A 26,247-nucleotide genomic window follows, 5' to 3' on the forward strand; every position below is an offset into this window, starting at 1 on the left:
TTATTCAGTGACTACAATAAATTATTCAGTATGAATTATTCAGAAACTACTATGAATTATTCAGTGACTACAATAAATTATTCAGTATGAATTATTCAGAAACTACTACGAATTATTAAGTGACTACAATAAATTATTCAGTATGGATTATTCAGTGACTACACTAAATGATTCAGTATGAATTATTCAGAAATTACTATGAATTATTCAGTGACTACAATAAATTATTCAGTATGAATTATTCAGAAACTACTATGAATTATTCAGTGACTACACTAAATCTGTGACTACCTTACATTTTTCACTATGAATTGCTCAGTGACTACTGTACGTTTTTCAGAACCTGCTATGAATTATTCAAAATCTAGTGTATAATATAGTGTATTTGTTTAGAAATAACTGTTACTGTCATCACCTTATCAAAATCATGCACCTATTTTATAATGAAAATACCAAAACAAATGTTAAACAATGTACTGTATCATTTAGGCTACATTTACTTCCACTTCAGTCTTTATTTCACTAAAGCAACAACAGTTGAAAGTAAACACATTACATGGTTAAGGCCAACTTGAATGCCCCTCTATTCCTCTTCATCCACACCCTTCACACTTTCGTAGTACTCCGCCTAAACCCGAGTGCACTTCGGCAATCTTCGCCACCCGCTCGGCAGGTTCCGTCAGCGCTTCGGCGGCGCTGCTGAAGCTGGTCGTGCTTGTTGTTGTCCTCGGTGACGCGGCGGAGGTGTAGCCTGACGCGGCCTCTTACGTGTCGGCCTGAATAAAAAGTGGAGCTCCGAGGGCTCGGGAGTGACGGAAGGAGTCTGTAATTGGTAAGAGAAGACGAGTGTCCTGGGAGCGGGGTGGAGGGGGAAGGCAGACCGTCCCCGATAAGACCGAGGCTGCGGTCGCGCTCGGCCCGTAGCAAACAAAGCGATCATGGCGGCGGCTGCGGGGTTGTTGTAGCGGGCAGCCGAGCAGGGAGGGACAGAGGGAGACAGAGGGAGGCTGCGGCTCCTAGAAACGGGCAACGGGGCTGCCGACTAGCCGGAGAAAGACAGAAGGAGAGAGAAAAGAAATGTCTTGGTGTATAATCGCGTGTTCTCGTCTTCTCTTCTGTTGCCGTCTCCTCGGCTAACTTTGCTAGCAGTGTTTCTAGCGTTTTCTAGCAGTGAAGCTGCCTCGAGACTCGAGACTCAGCCGAGCGGCTGGGTTTATCTGCCCCGAACTGCCTCCTTTATGGCGGCGTAGTCTGTATGAGTTATGAGTTTGCTTTTATCGCACATCGATAACTCGGTTAAAGCACTGCGGAGCCACTAAGGGTCCTTGGTTTTTATTAAAAAAAAATTGATGGCATGGCGTTCCCTCGCAATAACTTTGCGCTCGCTCGCAATTATTTTGCCTTCACTTTCAATGATTTTTCGTTCTCTCGCTATTATTTTGCGTTCGCTCCTTGATTTTGCCCTCCCTCGCAGTGATATTGAGTTAACCGAAATGATTTTGCATTAGCCCGCAATGATTGTGTTCTCTCGCAATAATGTAGCATTCCTTCACAATGATTTTGCGTTCACTTGCTGTAATTTTCAGCTCCTTCACAATGATTTTGGGTTCTTTTGCAACGGTTTTGTGTTAACTTGTAGTAATTTTGCGTTCACTTGCAAAAATTGAGTTCTTTTGCAATTATTTTGCATTCACTTGCAATAATTTTGAGCTCTCTTGCAATAATTTTGAGTTCTTTTGCAATTATTTTGCATTCACTTGCAATAATTTTGAGCTCTCGCAATTATTTTGCATAATTTTGCAATTATTTTGTGTTCACTTGCAATAATTTTGAGTTCTCTCGCAATGATTTTGAATTCTTTTGCAATGATTTTGCCTTCGCTGGCTCTCGCGAACATTTTGCTTTCACACTCTATGATGTTGCCATCATTAGCGACAACTTTGCGTTCCCTAGTAAATGATCTGCAAGGGAAGGCAAAATGTTGGAAAGGAATACAAAAATTTTGCAAGGGAACACAAAGTTGTTGCAAATGCTCCCCCCCCCCCCCCCCACCTCCCCCACCCCCCACAGTGGCACTTCAGGGGCTCAGTAAATCACTGTCTGTATTTGATGGATCCTGAGTAGCTGTGTAGGTAAATTCCAGTGTTATTGCCCAGTATTTTACAGTACAGCTGCTGCTGCTGTCGCGCTGGTCCTTTTCCACCAAAACCGACGTAACACAACAGTAACTGTAGTAATTATGAGTTGACGTGTTGTAAAGTAGAGCTGCTATCATCTGTACAGTCGTCTTCAGATTAAAAGGCGGTCACTGCAACGTTACCAAGGGGCGTCAACCTTTCCACAGGTGTGAATGTTCCAAATATGATTTAATATGAAAAAATGATTAAACGTTTCTGTTTGATCAGTAATGAATGGGGTATGTTGGTTGTTATTGGGTCGGTAGATTTGACGCTCAGCCAGAACCTCACTGTCAATCACGATTCGTCAAACTGTGAATGCACAGGATTCAGCCGACGTTCAACAGTTCTGCATAAATAAATGGTCGAGATGTAAATAAAGTCATTCAGAGCGGTTTGGTGTGAAATGCTCCGTTCTAGAGAAACTTACGGAGTTAGGATTTTCACAGTGGCGGTGATAGGAACCAGACGTCAGAAGCAGTTAATGCTGCCGGAAGCTCTCTCGCTCAAAGTTATTACACAAAACAGTCTATGAATGCGCTGCCTGATGCCTGGGACATTTTTAACGACAGTTTTGTCCTAAAATTTATTTTTTTAAAATGCATTAGAGGCAGACCTGAGACATGCCGGGCGCTGGAAGGCGAAACAGAACCCAGTGCTCTTTCAGATTTACTTCTATTTTACCATTATCATTAATTGGGTGGTTCTACAGAGTCGTCCACTTTTTCATTTATCCATAGGAGTCACTGGTGTTACGCATAAGAAAAGTAACGCCGGTGACGCTTTTAACTAAAAATGCATTTTACGCCAAACGGCTGCTACAGAGCATCAGACCACACGCTGTCAGTCACGGAACATCCACTAAAATATGGAATTTAATCCATTTGTGTTTCTGTTTTTTCACCATGACCTCAGAATAAAGTCGGTCACACCAGTGACATCAACTTAAAAGCTTCATATGAAATCAGGAGCTAAATGAGAAAATCTCTGAGAACTGAAAGACTCGGTGGACTCACCGTGAGCTTTTCTTCATAGATCCTCAGAGAACAGGTAAAAAGAAGTCGAGTGAGGTCATCAGTGTGACTTTTATTTCAAAATAAAAGATTTTTTTTTACACGGTAACACGAGTGACACGACTACCGGGGACCACAACACACTCACTGGCCACTTTATTAGGTATAAGGCTAGTAAGAGGTTGGACCCCCTTTTGCCTTCAGAACTGTCTTAATTCTTCGTGGCAGACTTCCAGCAAGGTGTTGGAAACGTTCCTCAGAGATTCTGGTTGGTTATTTGAGTTACTGTTGTCTTTCTATCATCTGGAACCAGTCTGCCCGTTCTCCTCTGACCTCTCACATCAACAAGGCATTTTCGTCCACACAACTGACCGCTCACTGGATGTTTCCTCTTTTTCTGACCGTTCTCTGTAAACCCTTGAGATGGTTGTGTGTGAAAATCCCAGCAGATCAGCAGTTTCTGAAATACTCAGACCAGCCCGTCTGGCACCAACAACCACGCCACGTTCAAAGCCCCTTAAATCCCCTTTCTTCCCCGTTCTGATGCTCGGTCTGCACTTCAGCAGGTTGTCTTGACCACCTCTACATGCCTAAATGCAGTGAGTTGCAGCTGTGTGATTGGCTGATTAGCTATTTGTGTTAACAAGCACCTAATAAAGTGGCCGGTGAGTGTATATTTCATATATGAATCACATACAAATCATATATTCCATTGTCCTGTAGAGATTATTGAAGTTAATCTACTAAAAATGTTTTTATTTTTTTTCCCCTGAAAATAAGACCTCACCCTTTACACAAGACTGTGGGGAAGAGCTCTTCTGTGGTGCTTAAACCAATATTGCTGAATTGATGGATCAAAAAGGTTTTGTGTTGGACCTGAACTTACCAGGATGATAGATCTTCAGGGCTTGGATGATAGATCTCCAGGACTGGGATGATAGATCTCCAGGACTGGGATGATAGATCTTCAGGACTGGGATGATAGATCTCCAGGACTGGGATGATAGATCTTCAGGACTGGGATGATAGATCTCCAGGACTGGGATGATAGATCTCCAGGACTGGGATGATAGATCTTCAGGACTGGGATGACAGATCTTCAGGACTGGGATGATAGATCTCCAGGACTGGCATGATAGATCCCCAGAGCTGGGATGATAGATCTCCAGGACTGGCATGATAGATCCCCAGGACTGGCATGATAAATCTCCAGGGCTGGGATGATAGATCTTCAGGCCTGGGATGATCGATCTCCAGGACTGGCATGATAGATTCTCAGGACTGGGATGATAGATCTCCAGGACTGGCATGATAGATTCTCAGGACTGGGATGATAGATCTCCAGGACTGGCATGATAGATTCTCAGGACTGGGATGATAGATCTCCAGGACTGGCATGATAGATCTCCAGGGCTGGGATGAAAAATATTTCACATCAGACTAAATGACTTTCTGTACATCTTAGCAATTGAACTGTAATGCAGACGTTTTGAAAAATGAGTGAAATTCCCCTTTAATTTTTCCATCGTGAGAGCAGATATGAAGTTTATCATTATTGGAATTAGGTACATCAGTCTGGCCTCGTCCCATTTCTTATTTAGAGTCACAGATGGGCAGTGGCTGAGATCTTCCCTCTGAAACAGGACCCTCTAATAAAAAGAGCATCACTTCATTAACAGCTACTAGCGCCGCTCTGTAGGCGACCCTGCCCGTCTGCAGGGACAGCAGAGGAGGGGGAAGTTCAGCTCCTCACTGCTGGGCTTTAGTTACATTTAGGGACCATACGCCTTCAAAGAGGGGGGCAAATATTTATTACCACCCACCACTAATTCTTCAGTGATATGAAGCTGAAGTCATTTTTTTTTCGCCAGCTTCTCTTTCGCATTTTCCTGTTCCACCTTAAATGGAACAGCAGTTACATTCTGGCACTTCAGGTGTCGGAACTGCGGGACTATTTAAGGTGGAATGGCAAAGTTAGCTAGCTAGTGATACGTTAGCATAGTCCTAGTGATAGTTTATGCTTGTTGTTAGTGGTTATTACAGTGGTTATGGTTATTATAATATATTAGTAAGTAAATTAGTAAATTCTCCCATTTGTGGGTTTCGTTGCTCGCTCGCAAAGCCAACTTGCCTTCACTCCTCTATATCAACAAGAATTGGACCACCCTACCCCTAGACGCGAAACAGAGGGCTTAGGGCTCAGTGGTAGGGGCGAGGGGTGAAATGGGACTGGGCCTTTATGTCTCAGTACTCGTTTATGAGCGTATTGCACATATCAGTACTTGGAGAGGGTGGATCTGCTGCATAGTGCAGGCTTCAGAGCATAATATGGTCTGTTTAACTGGGTTTAGAGTCAGGGTCCATTTAAATGAATGAATGAATGAACGAAGCCTTTATTGTAGGGGTGAGGGGTGAGGGGTGCAGACAAACCCAGCACAGCCAGCAGCTATCCAGTTCTGCATAACTGGGGGGGGGGGTAAATGCGGCGAAGGCGTTGGGAGGGGTGGGGGGGGTGTGTATTGCGTGTATTTGAAGCTGTAGAATAAAGGAATAACGGTGTGGGAGAGAAAAAAGTGAGTAAAACACCTGAAATATGTCAGAACTACACATGAACCCTGAATAAATGAACTTCTTCTGTTGGTTCTTGTTTTTTTTTTTTGCCTTTGAAACGGGACGCCACTTCTCAAAATAGCTTCACGGCTTTAATGCTTTGTCTAGACCCACATTACAGAAGTCATTTTTACCTAAATTACATAAATCAGTGTCCTGTGCTGTTAAATGTTAGCATATCAATTTTAATCAGAAGGCTGCTGTGTGGGGCGGAGCTGCTGCTCTACGCTCGACCCTCCTCCTTTATCCGGGCTTGGGCGACGGCACAGTGGCCTTATAGAGACACTTTGGCAGAGGAACTTCGTTTTTTTATTTATATTTACATCTCGCTCTGTAAGTAGGGGGTGGGGTCAGCGACTGTGCGACCGAGCACTGTGGGACCTGCTGCGGAACCCGCTGCTCTCTGAGGACAGTGACTGAAGAGCATGTGTGTTCACCTCAGTCTCCAAAAGTCTCCAGTAACACCAGAAAACGTCTGAAAAGTCGCCGCGTGGCAACACGAAAAGTCAAGGATGTAATAAAAATAACAGTATTCATAGTTTTATTTCTAGTACTTCTTCAATGTGGCACTACTGCTTCGCTCAAACTCATCAAAAGTAAATAATCTGATTCATACACTCTTAAAAAGATGGTTCTTCAAGGGTTCTTTAGTGAAGAACATGCTTCTCTGTGCAGAACACTCAGTGTATCGGTAAAACGCTCTTCAGATTGATGGGCAATCTTTTCTGTGTGGTTCTATGTAGAGCCTTTTTGAAAAGGGCTCTATATAGCACCGAAAAGGGTTCTTCTGTTGTTACGATGTCAAGCTTGCAACGATAGAAGAACCCTTTTTTTGGTGCAATATAGATTCTGTACAGAACCATCTAAGGTGGGTCGTCCATCCATCTAGAGAACCCTTTCATTAGGCGTGATCAAATGAGTCTTTCTACGCAGAACCAGCTTCTTAACTGAAGAACCCATGAAGAGCCGGGTTCATGCAAAGGGTTCTTTGATCGTTTCTTTGAACGTATGCAGAAGTTTTGGCGCCCCAGTCAAATGAAATGTTTTGCTGATTATTTATTTATTTATTTCTAATAAATCTGTAATAATGCGTTAACACATCCTCCACAGAGAAGACGTTATAATGCCCAGTAACTGTGGCTGAATTTCACGCATTAGAGACAAGGCGCCAAAGTTACGGCACTTTTTATTTTTTGCGCGTTATTTTGTTTCCAGTATTTTTTGTCACTGCGTTTTGGCCAAATGCCCCACCTTACCTGAAAGATCTGACACCTGCTGTGATGTGACGATGTTGTGATGACGATATCACCGGTCACTTGCGTAAATGCGTCCCTAAAAGTCCCGCCGAAGTGTAAACACAGTACCACAGCATGTCCTTGTTAACTGCCTTGTCCAGTTTGATCTTTGGGTCCAGGTTTCTCAGATGTCTCAGAGCCTACAAGGTTCAAGACTTCAGGGCACATTCCTGTGTAATGATGTATATCGGCCCTTGAGGAATGCGTTCGTGCGTGGGCACTTCCTGACCTTCGTAGTCTAAACACTAAAGGCAGATTGGGCGCACGTTCGTGGGCCACAGTGAAGTCAACGATGAGTTTTTAGACCAAGACCAGGTGTAATTTGTGTCGTCACCTGTTTATGAACAGCTGTGTAAAGCCCATAGGCTCAGACGCCTGCAGTGGCGTATGTTGTATATGATGCAATATTGGTAACAGAAAGACTAAATAATAATGTTCATTATTTCATGAGAATATACATCCATCATAACGTTCTGACCACCTCACTGTCCATCTTATCAGCTCCACTTACTGTATAGCTGCACTCTGTAGTTCTACAGTTACAGACTGTAGTCCATCTGTTTCTCTGATACTCTGTTACCCTGTTCTTCAGTGGTCAGGACCCCCATGGACCCTCACAGAGCAGGTACTGTTTGGGTGGTGGATCATTCTCAGCACTGCAGTAATATTGATGTGGTGGTGTGTTAGAGTGTGTTGTGCTGGTATGAGTGGATCAGATACAGCAGCGCTGCTGGAGTTTTTAAACACTGTCCACTCACTGTCCACTCTTAGACTCTCCTACCTTGTCCGTCCACCTTGTAGATGTAAAGTCAGAGACGACAGCTCAGCTGCTGCTGCACAGTTTGTGTTGGTCATCCTCTAGTCCTTCATCAGTGGTCACAGGACGCTGGTCACAGGACGCTGGTCACAGGACCCTGTTGGCTGGGTATTTTTGGTTTGGTGGACTGTTTATTTATTATAAATTTTTTTTTTATTTATTTATTTATTTATTCATTCGTAAAAGCCCCTCAGATGAAGAGAACATGTGTTTTATGATCTGCACATCGCTCTATGTTTACAATTTACTGCTGAAAGCCAAAAATCTCCGGCGCTCTTTGTGTTGTTTTCTAAAAGTGATGTTTCCAGAGCAGATCAGTGAAGAGACGCCGTCTGTTTATAGTTTAGAGCCCAGATTTGGGGAAAAACGCGTCGACTTTCAGTAGAAAAACAAAGTTCAGCTTCTTTTATTATAAGGGTTTAAAATGACGTCACCGTCTATTAGACTGGAGAGAAGAGCTACAGCCTCACACGACGCCCAGCTTCTGAATGGAGCTTATGGAATATGAACGTTATGGAGAACATGACCAAGTGCGTTTTGGAACCACCGGTGGTTCCATGGACTTTAAGAGGTTAGCTAACATAGACCTTATTTCACCACATTGAACGCAGTAGTAGTTGTAGCTTGTTTACACACCTTTAGCACCTATCGGCCAGTCTTGGGGGCCCAGAAGTGATCTGGAGATGAATGCGGTGGGAATGCAGAGTTATTAAGATGGGAATGTACAGAGCATGAAATTCCGAATTGGTGGTGCGCTGGACAGCGTTGTACGACTGACAACAAACCTGTCGTTAGCTCATCGCTGTAACATAAGTCAGCACTGCTGAAAAATCCCCGTGAAAACTCCAGTTAAGCGCGTAGATGTTGTATGTCTGGAGACCACGTTACATCCCGCAAGATGAACTCTTACGATGGAAAAACGGTTCCGGTAGCTAAACAGTGGTGTCTCACTACTAGGCTTATTATTTATAAAGCTGGATTTCGGGAGATGTAGCCTTGTTAGTGGCACTGCAGTCCACCGAAAGTGTTGCTCTTCAGAAGTGCTCGCTATCCGTTTAGCCTTTACTTGACGTGGATCAACATGTATTAGGTATTCATTCCTTTTCATACTTGCATGCAAAACGGATTGACTCTGGTTGGTGGTGGGCTTGTGTGTAGGATGTCGATTGGGGCCCATAAATATTCAGAGCAGTAACGTGGTCTTCCTGCCTCCTGGCCTCTCTAGAGTTCACCAAGTCCAAGTTATTGATTTACGGCTACTTTTCCCAAGCAGAGAGAAACAGCAGGCTTCCGCTTGCATGTCGGAAGAACGCACGGTGGCTGTTAATAGAGTTCAAGCACCGGAATGTTTAAGCTTGGCCTTTACATTCTGGAAACTAGCAGTAATTCACAAGTGGCCTCTTTCCTGTCTTGTCTGTTGCTGAGTGGAAGCGAGAGCAGGTGTTTTTGCTCTGAGGCGAGGCCTCGTGGTACACTGTGCCTTCATGTACATCGATCAGGCGTAACATCATGACCACCTCCTCGTTTCTACACTCATTGTCCAGTTTATCAGCTCCACTTACTGTATAGCTGCACTCTGTAGTTCTACAGTTACAGACTGTAGTCCATCTGTTTCTCTGATACTCTGTTACCCTGTTCTTCAGTGGTCAGGACCCCCATGGACCCTCACAAAGCAGGTACTATTTGGGTGGTGGGTCATTCTCAGCAATGCAGTAACACTGATGTGATGGTGGTGTGTTAGTGTGTGTTGTGCTGGTACGAGTGGATCAGACAGCAGCGCTGCTGGAGTTTTTAAACACTGTGTCCACTCACTGTCCACTCTATTAGACACTCCTACCTTGTCAGTCCACCATGTGGATGTAAAGTCAGAGACGACAGCTCGTCTGCTGCTGCACAGTTTGTGTTGGTCATCCTCTCGTCCTTCATCAGTGATCACAGGACTCTGTTGGCTGGATATTTTTGGTTGATGGACTGTTCTCGGTGCAGCAGCGACACTGAGATGTTTAAAAATTCCAGCAGCAGTGCTGTCTGATCCACTCAGACCAGAGCAACACACAGTAACACCACCACCACAAAGTGCAGCTATATAGTAAGTGGAGCTGATAAAATGGACAGTGAGCGTAGAAACAAGGAGGTGGTCAGAATGTTATGCCTGACCGGTGTATAGTTCGTTTTAAAGAACCGAACCGAGTTCTGTTAACGTGAACCTGGAAGGGAACCGACTGCAAGTGGCCTCAGTTCTTTTTGTGTTCACAATGTAAGAGGATCTCAGACCACTTCATGTTCAGACCACAGCTCCATTAGACCTCGGACCCCTTTCACAGCCCTCACAGTGTGCCCAGCCCTCGGCAAGTGGGTGACGAGAAGAACCACCAGCTCCGCCTGCTGCTCTCCTATTGGCCGCGCTGAAACGATTGGCCGAAGTGCATCACGCAAAATTGGGTCTGCTGTGGTGGGCTCCGTTTTGGGCTGTGGTCCTCACTGAAGCTCCACCCGGCGAGGTTTCCTTCATTCAGCGTTCAGAGTGTAAACTGCGTTGCGTGACCAGTTTGAGCCTTTAGCTTTGGTAAAGTCACTCGAGCTCTCGCGTCTTATCGCCTTGATAAGCCAGCGCTGCTGTCGTGTCTCGGATCACGGACAGACTTTATCCTGAGTAGAACCTCATAAATGATCCTTGGTCTGTTCTCCCGGCTGAAGTGCTGAAGACTGTGGCTGTGTGGACGCTGAGCCTCGAGGTCTTCACCATAAAGCAAAGCTAAAGCGGACTGTTTGTTTTCAGAAGGCACAAATTAATCAAACCACAAAACCACAAACAACCTGAACTGGGACCACCTCGAGAGGCCGTTTAGAGGGGTCCGAGTTCGTTTGGCGTGTTCACATATGCAAAAGAAACCATGGCTCAGCGATCTGAGTCCACTTCAGACGCTGAAACGGCCCATGTGTGAAAACGCCCATAGTGCTGTCTCAGTCTTTAAACAGCTGTGGGGTTAAGCTGACGCCTCCTCAGAATGGTGTCCCAGGGTTTTCTATGTGTGCTGAAGCACAGAAGGAGAAACCTTTCTCTGGGTTGTGCAACTTTCCGGGTGGTGTCCAGGTGGGAACAGCCTGCTTAACTGTGCGATGTGATCGAAGCTGTTTGTTTAGAGCAACTCAGCCCCTGAGGGGAAACAAGGCTGGATAGAGCAATAAAATCCAAATGGGCCGCCGGTTCCTCACAGCAGCCTGTGTTTTTGTCAGCACCTTAAAGCACAGCAGCATATAAATAATTAATATACTGCAGAATAAATAACTATTGGCCCTAAAAACTCGGACCTCCAGGGAAGAAAAAAATGCTCTATAACTATAAAGGGCTAGAGAGATTCTTCACCCTCGTTGTGTTTTCTGGTCTGCTTATGACTTGTGTTGCTTTGTTGTGTCTCTTTTATCTTTACGTGACCATTTCTGGCTGCACCTTGAAGACTTGTGCATGCTTCATTCAAATAGCAGTCCAAGCTGAAACGCTCCTGTGTGTGTGTGTGTGTGTGTGTGTGTGTATTTATATATATATATACACACACATACATACACTTGTTCAGTTGCTTGTTAACACTAATAGCTAATCAGCCAATCACACGGCCGCAACTCAGTGCATTTAGGCCTGTAAAGGTGGTCAAGACAACTTGCTGAAGTGCAGACCGAGCATCAGAACGGGGAAGAAAGGGGATTTAAGGGGCTTTGAACGTGGCGTGGTTGTTGGTGCCAGACGGGCTGGTCTGAGTATTTCAGAAACTGCTGATCTGCTGGGATTTTCACGCTCAACCATCTCTAGGGTTTACAGAGAACGGTCCGAAAAAGAGGAAATATCCAGTGAGCGGTCAGTTGTGTGGACGAAAATGCCTTGTTGATGTGAGAGGTCAGAGGAGAACGGGCAGACTGGTTCCAGATGGTAGAAAGACAACAGGAACTCAAATAACCAACCAGAATCTCTGAGGAACGTTTCCAACACCTTGTTGAAAGTCTGCCACGAAGAATTAAAGCAGTTCTGAAGGCGAAAGGGGGTCCAACCTTTTACTAGCAAGGTGTACCTAATAAAGTGACTGGTGCGTGTGTGTTCCAGATGATACAAGATATCAATACAATATATTAATATTTCCTTTTTTTTGGTTTAGTAGAGCATTCAATATTAAATAATACGCTCCAGCCATGAGCTGTTATGATAAGCTGTCGCAACTACTCAGTGCAATACGATGTGCTGTGTTGGGAAATATGCAGTAAATTGTTGTTTTCTGTGAAACAAAAATGATGAATTCAAGCAGCTGAGAAGAGGGAGGGTCATTAGTCTGTGGTTTTGTTTGTTGTAACAGGGTTTTAGCCCAAGTGATATGTGTATGTGTCTGGCTGTGTGGAAGAGTTTAAACTCCCCTGGTCAAATGAATTTCTTTCCTTCACAAGAGAAAATGCGTCCTCTACAATGGACAAACTCAGATGTGGTATTAGTTTGTCCCCTGTATTCGTTTAATATATTGAAGAAGAAAAAAAAAGCGTACAGTATACAGAGCGCTATAACTTTTGTACAGAACACCTTTTTGGCTTTATTTTTTAACAGTGTGTTAAATTCAGTGAATAAACTAATTTTATCAGCTCCACTTACTGTATAGCTGCACTCTGTAGTTCTACAGTTACAGACTGTAGTCCATCTGTTTCTCTGATACTTTGTTACCCTGTTCTTCAGTGGTCAGGACCCCCATGGACCCTCACAGAGCAGGTACTATTTGGGTGGTGGGTCATTCTCAGCACTGCAGTAACACTGACGTGGTGGTGGTGTGTTAGTGTGTGTTGTGCTGGTCTGAGTGGATCAGACACAGCAGTGCTGCTGGAGTTTTTAAACACCTCAGTGTCACTGCTGGTCTGAGAATAGTCCACCAACCAAAAACACTGCTGACCACTGATGAAGGACCAGAGGCTGACCAACACAAACTGTGCAGCAGCAGACGAGCTGTCGCCTCTGACTTTACATCTACAAGGTGGACCGACAAGGTAGGAGTGTCTAATAGAGTGGACAGTGAGTGGACACAGTGTTTAAAAACTCCAGCAGCAACAGAAACAGATGGATACAGTCTGTAACTGTAGAACTACAAAGTGCAGCTATACAGTAAGTGGAGCTGATAAAATGTATTTTTTTCCACTTATCCCATCGTAGCTCTCCCTGTTAGGGCTTAAGTGAACTGGTTATGTCCTCAGCGCTGCCAGCAGGGTGTTAAATTAAAACGCAAGGGTCCGGGGGGATTTAGTTCCAGTGATGTCATTCTTTCCCCTCTCTGTGGTAACATGTTGTAATTCACCCCGCCCTCTCCGCAGCTAACTCGATGACCATGGAGTCGGGAGCCGAGGCCCAGCAGGGTGCAGACACAGCTGTGGCGGAAACCGAGAGCCAGCAGATCACTCAGGCCCAGATCGCCACTCTCACCCAGGTAACCGCTGACCATGACCTCATCACCAAGCTGTGTGATCATGTTTACCAGAGCTAAGGAGCAAAAATAGGTACTCAAATTAGTGGGAATTTTGCTTTACGCGTCGAGTCATCCAGATGTTCAGGCATCTGTTTAAAGTGGTGTGTACATCTGTACGTTACAGTACTAACTCAGGTTTATTGATTGAGCTTTATTTGTGTGTATCTGAGTGGAGTGAGTCCGATTTGTTGTTCGTATCTTGTATATCGGAAAAATTTTGACTCACCGCAGTGACTCTTCGCTTCTCTGCGGTCATTAAATTCACTGACGATAGTGGATGTGCATTTGAAGACCTTTGTAGAGCTTTACTCGGGCTGGAAATGTTTGGTCAGTAGTGCTCCCTACACGTAAAGACCATCTCCACAAGCTGAAAACTTCGAAACCCCATCCTATTTCCTTGTGGCTAGGCACTAAAGGAAGTGGCTGATAACTTTCTTACGTTTAGTATTTACAGTGTTTAGAGAGTGGCTGGTCACACTCAAGGCCTTCCACTATTGCCAGGAAACACTGAGTGCGTTTACATGCCCTTAAAAATCCGATAACTGCAGAAAATCAGATTTTATCAGTAGTACGGTCAACGCATTTACATGTAGTTGAGTAATGGGAATGGGAAACGCCGGATATACATGAGTCGGGATTTCTGCTTTGCAATCAGCCAAAAAACTGACGGAAGAAGACGTGACGTAAACGTAACGTAGAACTCAAACTGCATGAGCGGCTTTTTTTTTAAACGTTATGCCACTTTTCCCGGAAATATGAACATACGCCATCTAGATGAAGAATATTTAAATCCTTCATTTCGTCATGCACGCATTCGCTTTCAGCGTCGCTCCAAAAGTGCCTTGCTGTGTTTCGCGGCAACACTGCTCGCTTATTTCCGGTAACGCGGTCCTGTTTCGTGCACTGATAAATCAGAGAAATCAGAGTAAGAGTTTACAAGCACTGAGAAATCTGATTACTGAGCCTCTTCATCGGATTTCTTAATCAGATTTCTAGGCTTTGGGTGATCCGAGAAATCAGAGTGCGCCGTTTACATGACCGTTTGAATCGGATAACTGCAGAAATCTGATTATGATCAGATTATCAAGCACATGTAATTAAATTCGAGGCGTCACATGTAATCAGTCAAGCCTTAAGTCTCTTAAAAACAAGTGTATGCATCCTGTATGTTTCTTTTCTTGTGCAGGTGACCGTTGGTGCAGGTCATGCCACCTCTACCGGGCCCACAGTCACGCTTGTGCAGCTGCCCAATGGCCAGACGGTCCAGGTTCACGGAGTGATCCAGGCGGCCCAGCCCTCTGTCATCCAGTCACCGCAGGTTCAGACGGTGCAGGTCAGTCACCTCTTACAGACCAGCTGCTAGGAAGCATATACAGATGTTTGATTTTGATGTCCTGAGCATGTATTACAGGAATCCATAGCTCAGTAAGCTGTCTTGTAGTGTAGGAAATGTGGTGGGATGTAACCCTGAGGTATTTGCACGAAATTAGTGGAACCAGAATTTTTAGCTCTCTTCACAGGCGTCCATTGTTTATTAGCAGCTTAAGCATTCATGGTTGGTCTCTGATCCTGGGCTAAAGTCAAAATTCCAGCGTAATTGACTTATTGAGGAGTAAACTCAATACTTGAGGAGTAAACTCAATAAGTGAAAGCAAATAAAAGAAAAAAGGGGGTCGTTCTAAACCTTTTCTCCAAACTTTCTTACATGGCTGTTGGTTTGGTTTTAGCTTGGATTCCCAAACTTCTGGGCACGTTTCAAGAACTTACATACAATATAAAGTTTCCATACTTCTTCTCTCGAACAGATATTAGTTGGAAGTGTCAGATAATCTTTGTCTGTTGACCAGATCTCTACAGTAGCGGAGAGTGAGGACTCGCAGGAGTCGGTGGACAGTGTGACCGACTCTCAGAAACGCAGAGAGATCCTCTCCAGGCGCCCTTCTTACAGGTACACACTGAGGTTTATCTGTGCTGCTCTTGTATGGAAAACCACACTTTTGTAAGGTCCTAACAAGCGTTCCGTCCTCTGCCTGGCACTGCAGGAAGATTCTGAACGACTTGTCATCGGATGCTCCAGGAGTGCCGCGAATCGAAGAGGAAAAATCTGAGGAAGACGCCGCACCTGCCATCACTACGGTTACTGTGCCGACACCAATTTACCAGACAAGCAGTGGCCAGTACAGTACGTTTCAGTCGCTCTCTGCAAGCCTAATTTCTACTGAGAACACTTGGAACTAATTTGGTGCGCAAGAAGATGTTGGATGAGTTGTTTTTGTAAAGGTACAAGATGAGACATTGTACAAATTCAAAAAGTAGTTGCTCTGAATGAGTGAATATGAAACAGAAGCCCTCAAATCTACTAGACGTTAGCCATCAGTTCAGATTGCCAAGTCAGAAACTTTGTCTTCACTTTGCCTCTTTGTGTCTCCTAGTCGCCATCACGCAGGGTGGAGCCATCCAGCTGGCCAATAATGGCACAGATGGCATTCAGGGCTTGCAGACTCTCACCATGACCAACACGGCAGCCACCCAGCCAGGCACCACCATCCTGCAGTATGCCCAGACCAGCGACGGTCAGCAGATCCTGGTGCCCAGCAATCAGGTGGTGGTGCAAGGTGAGCCTCTATCACAGATTAGAGCATGTTTGGTGTCCATTCAGTTCTCTTAACACACGACATTAAGCACCAACTTGACATGCGTGTAAACGTGTTCATAGCAGCTATTACCAGCAGCTGTTATTATAAGCTCAAACGTCTGGGCCTTTTTCAATTTTCCAAGTAACGTTTGATTTTAATTGTATCTTTTCAACAGTGCAAATATGTGCAAAGGCTCTGTCAACATAAATCAGCCATTTCTTACCAAGTTTGGTATGTTTAGCTTCACCAGTCAGGTTCAGGTTCATCAAGGTACCTTCAATAATTATGAAGAGCAGGTTTTGAGTAATGATTTCTAAAAGAAGTCTGTCAAACTTTTGTCAAAGGCACAGATTGAAACTCCCAAACATGGTTTCAGCACTTGAAAGGTTTGAGTGCTGATAAGTGCTGATATCACAAGAAGGGTCTGGCTGCAGCCGTGCACTCTCAGCCTGACACGCACCGCCAGCCTATTGATGACGTCAGTGCTGCTCTGCCACGCCGGTGTTTTTGTCGGTTTTATGAGGAAAAGCAGCGAGCCACGAACTGCTGGGCAACAAGAGCTACGCTGAATGTATATTAACTTTGCCATATTGATAATAAGATAACTAATGATGGAAACTTTCAAAATAAAACCGTCCACGATGTTCAGACATGAATATTCACAGAAAAACCAAACGGCTACCGCTGAAACTCATGAAAGCCATGCTGAAGACGTCAGGACCGCTTATCAAAAACTGCATGTAATATTGGTTAAAATCAAACTTCTTAAGGACTGTAGTAGGTTGTCAACGTAAGTTCTCAGACAGCGTTCATAACTTTCTTAGGAATTACGTTGCAGATGACGTTGTGGGCACCAAAACAGCACGTTGTCACAGCATAACTGTGTTTGCAGGGACGTTAGGAGTTTTTGCTTCCCATTGGGAATTGGCTTGATGGTTGCCATTAAAGACCATTAGGAAATGATCAAATGTATGTGGAATCAGCCCCAAAACACTGTAATACCAACCCATCAGGAAAGCACAGAAAACCATTAGTGACTACTGAAAACCACCAGGAGCCAACAGACATTTTTAATGGGTTCTATGATCTTTTTCATCAGGAAGGTACATTAATTGTAACTCTCTAGCCGAGTTATGGACGAAAAATGGACTAAGTGATGATATCGCTAAGCAGCAGCTGCCAAAAGTTCCCGTACCATTGGGCCGTTTCTGCCATTGTGGCTGAGAGTGCATGTGCACGTGACGTCACTGGGGCTGAGAGTGCGTCTGGCTGAGAGTGCATGTCTGCCAGACTCTATTGGATATCACAAAATGTATGTAAGTAAAATGTATGATCTAGTATTGGCACAAAATTTTTACATGTGATGTAGTTTCTCTCAAATGAAACTTGATTACGGTTTAATACCTTAAGTTATTGTAAACCAACAAAGCAATTATGCTTATTTTAGAACATCAAAGCTGAGGCTGCGTTCACATTACCAGGTTGAAGTGGCACCAATCCGATTTCTGCCCTGATGTGACTCAGATCTGGTGTTTTCAGGGCCGTGTGGACACAAATCTGATCTTTTCAAATCCGACCTGAGCCACTTTCATATGTGGTCCCAGACACGTATCCGATTCGTGGCCACGCGACCTGGCCGTGACGCTCAGATCGGAATTCATGTCCTTTTTTTCACTGCGTGTGCGCCATCGTTCAGTGTTACCATGGCAACAGCACTGAACAGTAGTTAAAGCCTGTAAACGGTGGAAAAGCAGCTCATCTCACTTTTTCCTCCTTCGTCTGGCTCTAATAATGAAGCCGAGAGCTGATCAGAGTTAATGATCTTCTCAGCGAAGCTCGTTCTGCTCGTTAGTTTGTGCCGATGAGGCAGTGATTCAGTCACGTGTTGATACTGAGTAGGAGGAGCTCATGAGGGTCAGTTCAGGACGCCGGTTCGTTCACATTAGTGACTGATTTGAGCCACTTACCTAAACGAGTGTGAACCGTTGTGTCAGAGAGATCGGATTTGGGCAGATAATCAGATTTGAGCAATGATGCTTGTAATGTGAATGTAGCCTAAGCGTCCACGTCTTTTGGTGGGCAGCATTGCTCATTATTTGCCCCCAGTGATGCTTTGATTCAGCCTGTCTTTTGCAGACCACGTTAGTTAATACTGAGATTGAAGACCGAAGGTTTCATCTTTCTGTAATGTAATATGTCACCTATGAAAGATGAACCGTTGTTTTGCGTGTATGATGATCCTGTTGTTTTGGCTCGTCTGCAGCTGCTTCAGGGGACGTTCAGGCGTACCAGATCCGCACAGCACCAGCAAGCACCATCACCCCAGGAGTGGTCATGGCCTCGTCACCTGCCCTGCCCAGTCAAGGGGGCGCAGAGGAGGCCACACGCAAAAGGGAAGTGCGGCTCATGAAGAACAGGTAAGGACACTTAATATAGACCGTGTGTGTCCTTTTAGTTTTATAAATAGGGTCAGGTGTGGTTACAGATATACAGACTAGGTATTTGCGTAGTCAGGCATTCAATTAAGGCATGTGTATTTTGTCATAATAAAGGAAATAAACGCCGTAGTATCTTCTAAGTTGTAAACACCTTTATGAGTAAGTGTGGGGACACAGGCAGCTGATTTGTCTCACGTTAAGAGAAATACAAAAGCAGTCTGGAGGTTAGCTGGAAATATGTTTAATAAAATTAATGTAGGCCTATAACTGAAACACAAGGACAAATCAGTTCAATCGATCCAACAATCACTTCTCATGCTGATTGCATGTAACAAGCATTTATCAAACCTTTTTTCATTGTTATTCATAGAAGTTTTATATATCGTTCCAATATTGTTTCTGCAAAAAACTCTGAAAGAGTGCCTGTGACCTGTGGCGTCCCCCAGGGTTCAATTCTTGGGTTGCTCGTATTTTATTTATACATGCTTTCTCTTGACCAAAGAAGGAAACACATCAGCCCCATTCTTAAATCCTTGCACTGGCTAGCAGTCGGTCACAAAATGGACTTTAAGATACTATTACTGGTCTATAAATCGCTTAATGGTGCAGGACTGGCGTATTTATCTGATGTGCTGCAGTGATATGAGCCGAGCAGAACTCTGAGATCGTTAAGAGCTAGTCAGTTCCTGCTGAACATGGAGAAGCAGCGTTTAGCTACTATGCTGCTCTTAAATGGAATCAACTGACAAGAGAGCATTAGGACCAGTTCAGTACCGTCTGTTTTGTTCTGTGTTGCACTGTGTTGTTCCTGGAGGAACGTAGTTTCGCTCCACTGTGACTCTTGAGAAGAGCCCCAACACTGGACACTTGGAAATCTGGGCTGAAAATGTTCAGTCATTTGAGAAGCTTTCAGCTCAGTTTAAAACATTGTTTTAATTTTTAATGATAAATTGACTTTAATTTGACGTTCATGTGTAATTTCTTGTCTTTCAAATCTGTTATTTGTGTAAAGCACTTTGAATAACCAGTTTATGAAAAGATGTTCTGTGAATAAACCTGCCTGCCTACATGACATATCTGCATTGTTTTCCCCATAACAGTGACTATAAATTGTTCACTAACTGCAAATTATTTAATAACTTTTATGAATTATTCAGTAACCACAGTAACCACTGTGAATTATCAGTGACCACTATGAATTATTTGGTAACTACTGTAAATTATTTGGTAATTACTATGAATTATTTATTAACTACTGTGAATTAGTCAGTAAACATTATGAATAATTTATTAACTACTATAAATTATTTATTAACTACTGTCAATTATTCAGTAACCACTATGAATCATATAGGAACCATTATGAATTACTTAGTAATTACTCTTAACTATTTAGTAACTACTGTAAATTATTCAGTAACTACTATGAATTATTTAGTAACTACTGTAAATTATTCAGTAAAAAGGATTAACTATTTAACTACTATGAATTATTTAGTAACTACTGTTAATTTTTCAGTAACTTCTATGAATGACTTATTAACACCTGTGAATTATTCAGTAACCACTTTGAATCATATAGGAACCATTATGAATTACTTAGTAATTACTCTTAACTATTTAGTAAGTACTGTGAATTATTCAGTAACTACTATAAATTAAGTAATCACTAAAAATGTTTCAGTATTTATTAGGAGTCATTCATTAACTGCTGTGACTAATGTATATGTTATGGGAACAATGAACTGAAGTGTTGACGCGTATACAGACATTGTACAGCAGGTCTAACCACAGGTCCATCTCTCTCCTCAGGGAGGCTGCGCGCGAGTGCCGTCGGAAGAAGAAGGAATACGTCAAGTGTCTGGAGAACCGCGTGGCCGTTTTGGAGAACCAGAACAAAACACTCATCGAGGAACTGAAAGCTCTAAAAGACCTGTACTGCCATAAATCTGAGTAACGTCCTCGCCCACGTCTGTCCTCCGTCTCGGTGGGCTCGAGTGTACCTGTACGGAGACTGTGTGTGAGCCCACCCCCGGACCGGAACGCATGTTTTCTAAATGTACTTTTTTTTTAAACACTTCAGACTGCCTGAACGAACACGAGAAACATGCAGGGACTTGCACCCCCATGGCCAAAATCTCATCAGCACCAATGGATTCACGTCATTACCGAGAAATTGGCGGACGGCATCGTAGGACATACGATGGATGACTCTTCAGCTCCAGCCCCCTTTTTAACTCGACAGGTTTGCTGGGGAAAAACACATACTGGTTATTATTGTTATGAAGTTGGTTTAGAAACGACTGAGAAGAGAAAATCAAATATATATTTTAAGAGCAGCTCGGTTCTGCTGTTCAACTCTATCAAATTGTCTCTGCAAGTCAAAGAGTCAGCCAGAATCGCAGTATCTTTAAATGGATGTAGAGAAAAACGTGGGTCCCACTTTATATGAAGTGCCTCTAATAACTGTGTAGTTACATGTGAACAACAATGTAACTACTAATGATTTAGTCGCTGTTACAGATGGATGGCAGTCACATTTTACGTAATTACACACGTGTATCAACTTCAGTTTTGCCTTATGTAATTACACAAGTGTATCTTAATAGTTGTAACAGCTGTTCTCTCTCGTGTAATTACACAAGAGTAATAACACAGACGTAAGTACGTTTGTAATCAGACGGGAACAGCAGTTTTTTTTTTTGAAGTTTTCTTTTTTACAGCAGTAAAAGGAGTAATAACGTACATTAAGATGTTACACTGGATCTGCCAGCTTTCCTAACATTTAGCCAGCATTTGTGTTGCCAGTGCTGTGACACTAACCAGTTTCAGCTTTAAAAAAACTTTTATTTGCCCTCAGTTTGATTGTTGCAAACAAAAATGCCACAGGCGACAAAAGCTCAACTAATCACGTTTGTCTCTGGTGTTGTCATGGCAATATCCAAGCTGACTGATTGGCGTTCCGACAGCTAAACCTTTTACTTTTAATTGCTGAACTGTGCTGGCCCCCACTTCCCCACCCCTGCAACGAAGGCCTTTATACAACGAGCGGGATTTTTTCCGCAATTTGTCCATGAATTAATTATGATATCTAGCACACCCTCAGTTTGATTGTTGCAAACTGTCACAGGCGACATAAGCTCACTCAACTAATCACGTTTGTCTCTGGTGTTGTCATGGCAATATCCAAGCTGACTGATTGGCGTTCCGACGGCAAAACTTTTTACTTTGACAAACGTCAGTTTTGTCGCAGGCGGAGCTGCATCTCCAAAAACGGCAACGAGTTGCATACGAATGTTTACGCGCTGCTGATTCAGTGACGTTTCGTTGATTTTCTAAGCGAAAATAAGTGAACACATCCTCTTCAGAGAACTTCAGCACATTTTAATGCACCGTCACTGAGTGTGTTTACGTGGACTTAACAGTCCGATAACTGCAAAAAATCAGATTTTGTCAGTAATCCGATCGAGTTTATATAAACTTAAGTATATAAGTATCTACACGAGTCAGTCAGTAATCAGTTTTCTACTTTGCAATCAGCCAAATAACTTGTGGCGTAAATGTGCCGTAAAACAAAAACTTTAAGCTTTTAAAAAAAATAAAAATAAAAATCGCTCCACTTTACCTGAAAATGTGAACATGCATTCTGTATGTGTTTGTGATGGTACAGCAGATGACCCCTTATCTTCAAACGTGACTTTTAAGACATTAATTAAATGTGTTGCATTATCAACCAAGGCAACATCGATATTACCAATATCTATTATTACACAGTAACTACATACCTATTACACAGGACCTGTCCACTTAACACTACACTAGACCGTTTGTGTATAGAAGATACACTTGTGTAATTACATGAAGCAAAACTGAAGTTGATACAAGTTTCATTACATAGGCTGTACGTCTTTAATCCACCTGTAACCTTTCCTAAATCATCAGTAGTTAGTGTTTTTAATTTGTTATTCACATGTAACTACACGGTTATTAGAGAGACTTAATATAAAGTGGGACCAAAAAATGTTTTTTTTGCCTGAAGTGTCAGATTTTGACCTATATTTGTCTGACTGTTACTAACATTTGGTGTCAAATGTTTGCATTTTTTTTAAACTCACGTTTATACCATGAAAAATATTGTTCAATTTACTTTCGATGCCTTATAAAAGATATAAATGTATGAAAGTAGATGTAGAGAATATAAGGCATTTATAAATTAATTATCTATAGGAAATTATTCTAGCCATGTACATTTTTGCATTTGACTAATGACTGCATTTTGTTCATGGGACAAAACGTTGGTTTCCAGCCAGCAGTGGTCATCTGGATCTGTAGTCATTGATCTGGCATGACCCCTTGTTTTGCAAATGGACGTTCCAGTGTGAGTTACTTCGCTTTCCTTGCACACTTCAGAACAGCAGGACATATTTTCTTTTTGTAGAATATGGCTCTGCATACTGGTTGGCTAAGTGGAGGTGCTATACAGGAGGTGGGATTGTTCCGTTAAGGCAGAGATGGGGAACTCCAGCCCTGGAGGGACGGATTCCTGCACAGTTTGGTGACTTTCCAGCTCAAGCACACCTGATTCAGCAGGTAATTACCAGGTATGGTTGGTGTGCTAGAGCAGCGAAATTGCTGAACTGTGCTGGCCCCCACTTCCCCACCCCTGCAACGAAGGCCTTTATACAACGAGCGGGATTTTTTCTGCAATTTGTCCATGAATTAATTATGATATCTAGCACACCCTCAGTTTGATTGTTGCAAACTGTCACAGGCGACATAAGCTCACTCAACTAATCACGTTTGTCTCTGGTGTTGTCATGGCAATATCCAAGCTGACTGATTGGCGTTCCGACAGCAAAACTTTTTACTTTGACAAACGTCAGTTTTGTCGCAGGCGGAGCTGCATCTCCAAAAACGGCAACGAGTTGCATACGAATGTTTACGCGCTGCTGATTCAGTGACGTTTCGTTGATTTTCTAAGCGAAAATAAGTGAACACATCCTCTTCAGAGAACTTCAGCACATTTTAATGCACCGTCACTGTGTTTACGTGGACTTAACAGTCCGATAACTGCAAAAAATCAGATTTTGTCAGTAATCCGATCGAGTTTATATAAACTTAAGTATATAAGTATCTACACGAGTCAGACAGTAATCAGTTTTCTACTTTGCAATCAGCCAAATAACTTGTGGCGTAAATGTGCCGTAAAACAAAAACTTTAAGCTTTTAAAAAAAATTAAAATAAAAGTCGCTCCACTTTACCAGAAAATGTGAACATGCATCATACAGAAGATGAAGAATATTTAAATCTTTAAATATTAAAATATATTTGGTTTCAGTGTCGCTCCAAAATGTTTTGCTGCATCTCACGGCGACGCTGCTCACTTATTTACGGTACCATGGTCTGTTTCGCCCATGCACAGACTGAGAAATCTGAAAGAAATCAGAGTAAGAGTTCACAGCGCTGAGAAATCTGAAAGAAATCAGAGTAAGAGTTCACAGCGCTGAGAAATCTGAAAGAAATCAGAGTAAGAGTTCACAGCACTGAGAAATCTGAAAGAAATCAGAGTAAGAGCTCACAGCACTGAGAAATCTGAAAGAAATCAGAGTCAGAGCTCACAGCGCTGAGAAATCAGAAAGAAATCAGAGTAAGAGCTCACAGCCCTGAGAAATGTGAAAGAAATCAGAGTAAGAGTTCACAGCACTGAGAAATCTGAAAGAAATCAGAGTAAGAGCTCACAGTGCTGAGAAATCTGAAAGAAATCAGAGTCAGAGCTCACAGCGCTGAGAAATCAGAAAGAAATCAGAGTAAGAGCTCACAGCCCTGAGAAATGTGAAAGAAATCAGAGTAAGAGTTCACAGCGCTGAGAAATCTGAAAGAAATCAGAGTAAGAGTTCACAGCACTGAGAAATCTGAAAGAAATCAGAGTAAGAGCTCACAGCACTGAGAAATCTGAAAGAAATCAGAGTAAGAGTTCACAGCGCTGAGAAATCTGAAAGAAATCAGAGTAAGAGTTCACAGCACTGAGAAATCTGAAAGAAATCAGAGTAAGAGCTCACAGCACTGAGAAATCTGAAAGAAATCAGAGTAAGAGTTCACAGCACTGAGAAATCTGAAAGAAATCAGAGTAAGAGCTCACAGCACTGAGAAATCTGAAAGAAATCAGAGTAAGAGCTCACAGTGCTGAGAAATCTGAAAGAAATCAGAGTCAGAGCTCACAGCGCTGAGAAATCAGAAAGAAATCAGAGTAAGAGCTCACAGCCCTGAGAAATGTGAAAGAAATCAGAGTAAGAGTTCACAGCGCTGAGAAATCTGAAGGAAATCAGAGTAAGAGCTCACAGCACTGAGAAATCTGAAAGAAATCAGAGTAAGAGTTCACAGCACTGAGAAATCTGAAAGAAATCAGAGTCAGAGCTCACAGCCCTGAGAAATCTGAAAGAAATCAGAGTAAGAGCTCACAGTGCTGAGAAATCTGAAAGAAATCAGAGTAAGAGCTCACAGCACTGAGAAATCTGAAAGAAATCAGAGTAAGAGCTCACAGCACTGAGAAATCTGAAAGAAATCAGAGTAAGAGTTCACAGCACTGAGAAATCTGAAAGAAATCAGAGTAAGAGTTCACAGCTCTGAGAAATGTGAAAGAAATCAGAGTAAGAGCTCACAGCTCTGAGAAATGTGAAAGAAATCAGAGTAAGAGCTCACAGCTCTGAGAAATCTGAAAGAAATCAGAGTAAGAGTTCACAGCGCTGAGAAATCTGAAAGAAATCAGAGTAAGAGCTCACAGCACTGAGAAATCTGAAAGAAATCAGAGTCAGAGCTCACAGCACTGAGATATCTGAAAGAAATCAGAGTAAGAGCTCACAGCTCTGAGAAATGTGAAAGAAATCAGAGTAAGAGTTCACAGCGCTGAGAAATCTGAAAGAAATCAGAGTAAGAGTTCACAGTGCTGAGAAATCTGAAAGAAATCAGAGTAAGAGTTCACATCACTGAGAAATCTGAAAGAAATCAGAGTAAGAGTTCACAGCGCTGAGAAATCTGAAAGAAATCAGAGTAAGAGCTCACAGCACTGAGAAATCTGAAAGAAATCAGAGTCAGAGCTCACAGCGCTGAGAAATCTGAAAGAAATCAGAGTCAGAGTTCACAGCACTGAGAAATCTGAAAGAAATCAGAGTAAGAGCTCACAGGACTGAGAAACCTGAAAGAAATCAGAGTCAGAGCTCACAGCACTGAGAAATCTGAAAGAAATCAGAGTAAGAGCTCACAGCACTGAGATATCTGAAAGAAATCAGAGTAAGAGTTCACAGCGCTGAGAAATCTGAAAGAAATAAAAGTAAGAGTTCACAGCGCTGAGATATCTGAAAGAAATCAGAGTAAGAGCTCACAGGACTGAGAAATCTGAAAGAAATCAGAGTAAGAGCTCACAGTGCTGAGAAATCAGAAAGAAATCAGAGTAAGAGCTCACAGCACTGAGAAATCTGAAAGAAATCAGAGTAAGAGTTCACAGCACTGAGAAATCTGAAAGAAATCAGAGTAAGAGTTCACAGCACTGAGAAATCTGAAAGAAATCAGAGTAAGAGTTCACAGCGCTGAGAAATCTGAAAGAAATCAGAGTAAGAGCTCACAGTGCTGAGAAATCTGAAAGAAATCAGAGTCAGAGTTCACACGCACTGAGAAATCTGAAAGAAATCAGAGTCAGAGTTCACAGCGCTGAGAAATGTGAAAGAAATCAGAGTAAGAGTTCACAGCGCTGAGAAATCTGAAAGAAATCAGAGTC

General features: G+C 42.9%; 1 protein-coding gene across 1 annotated transcript; it reads left to right on the plus strand.

The window, feature by feature from the left end:
• Window positions 1–675: 675 nt before the first annotated feature.
• creb1b (cAMP responsive element binding protein 1b) lies at window positions 676–24,011 on the plus strand. Its single transcript, XM_017703029.2, has 8 exons — window positions 676–832; window positions 13,250–13,362; window positions 14,588–14,734; window positions 15,249–15,349; window positions 15,444–15,583; window positions 15,834–16,016; window positions 18,301–18,454; window positions 20,288–24,011. Exons 2-8 carry the CDS (start codon window positions 13,258–13,260, stop codon window positions 20,430–20,432), a joined length of 975 nt encoding a protein of 324 aa, XP_017558518.1. The 5' UTR covers window positions 676–832; window positions 13,250–13,257; the 3' UTR covers window positions 20,433–24,011.
• The last annotated feature ends 2,236 nt before the right edge of the window (window positions 24,012–26,247 follow it).

This window comes from Pygocentrus nattereri, chromosome 6, assembly GCF_015220715.1.
Source record: "Pygocentrus nattereri isolate fPygNat1 chromosome 6, fPygNat1.pri, whole genome shotgun sequence".
Taxonomy (NCBI): Eukaryota; Metazoa; Chordata; class Actinopteri; order Characiformes; family Serrasalmidae; genus Pygocentrus; species Pygocentrus nattereri.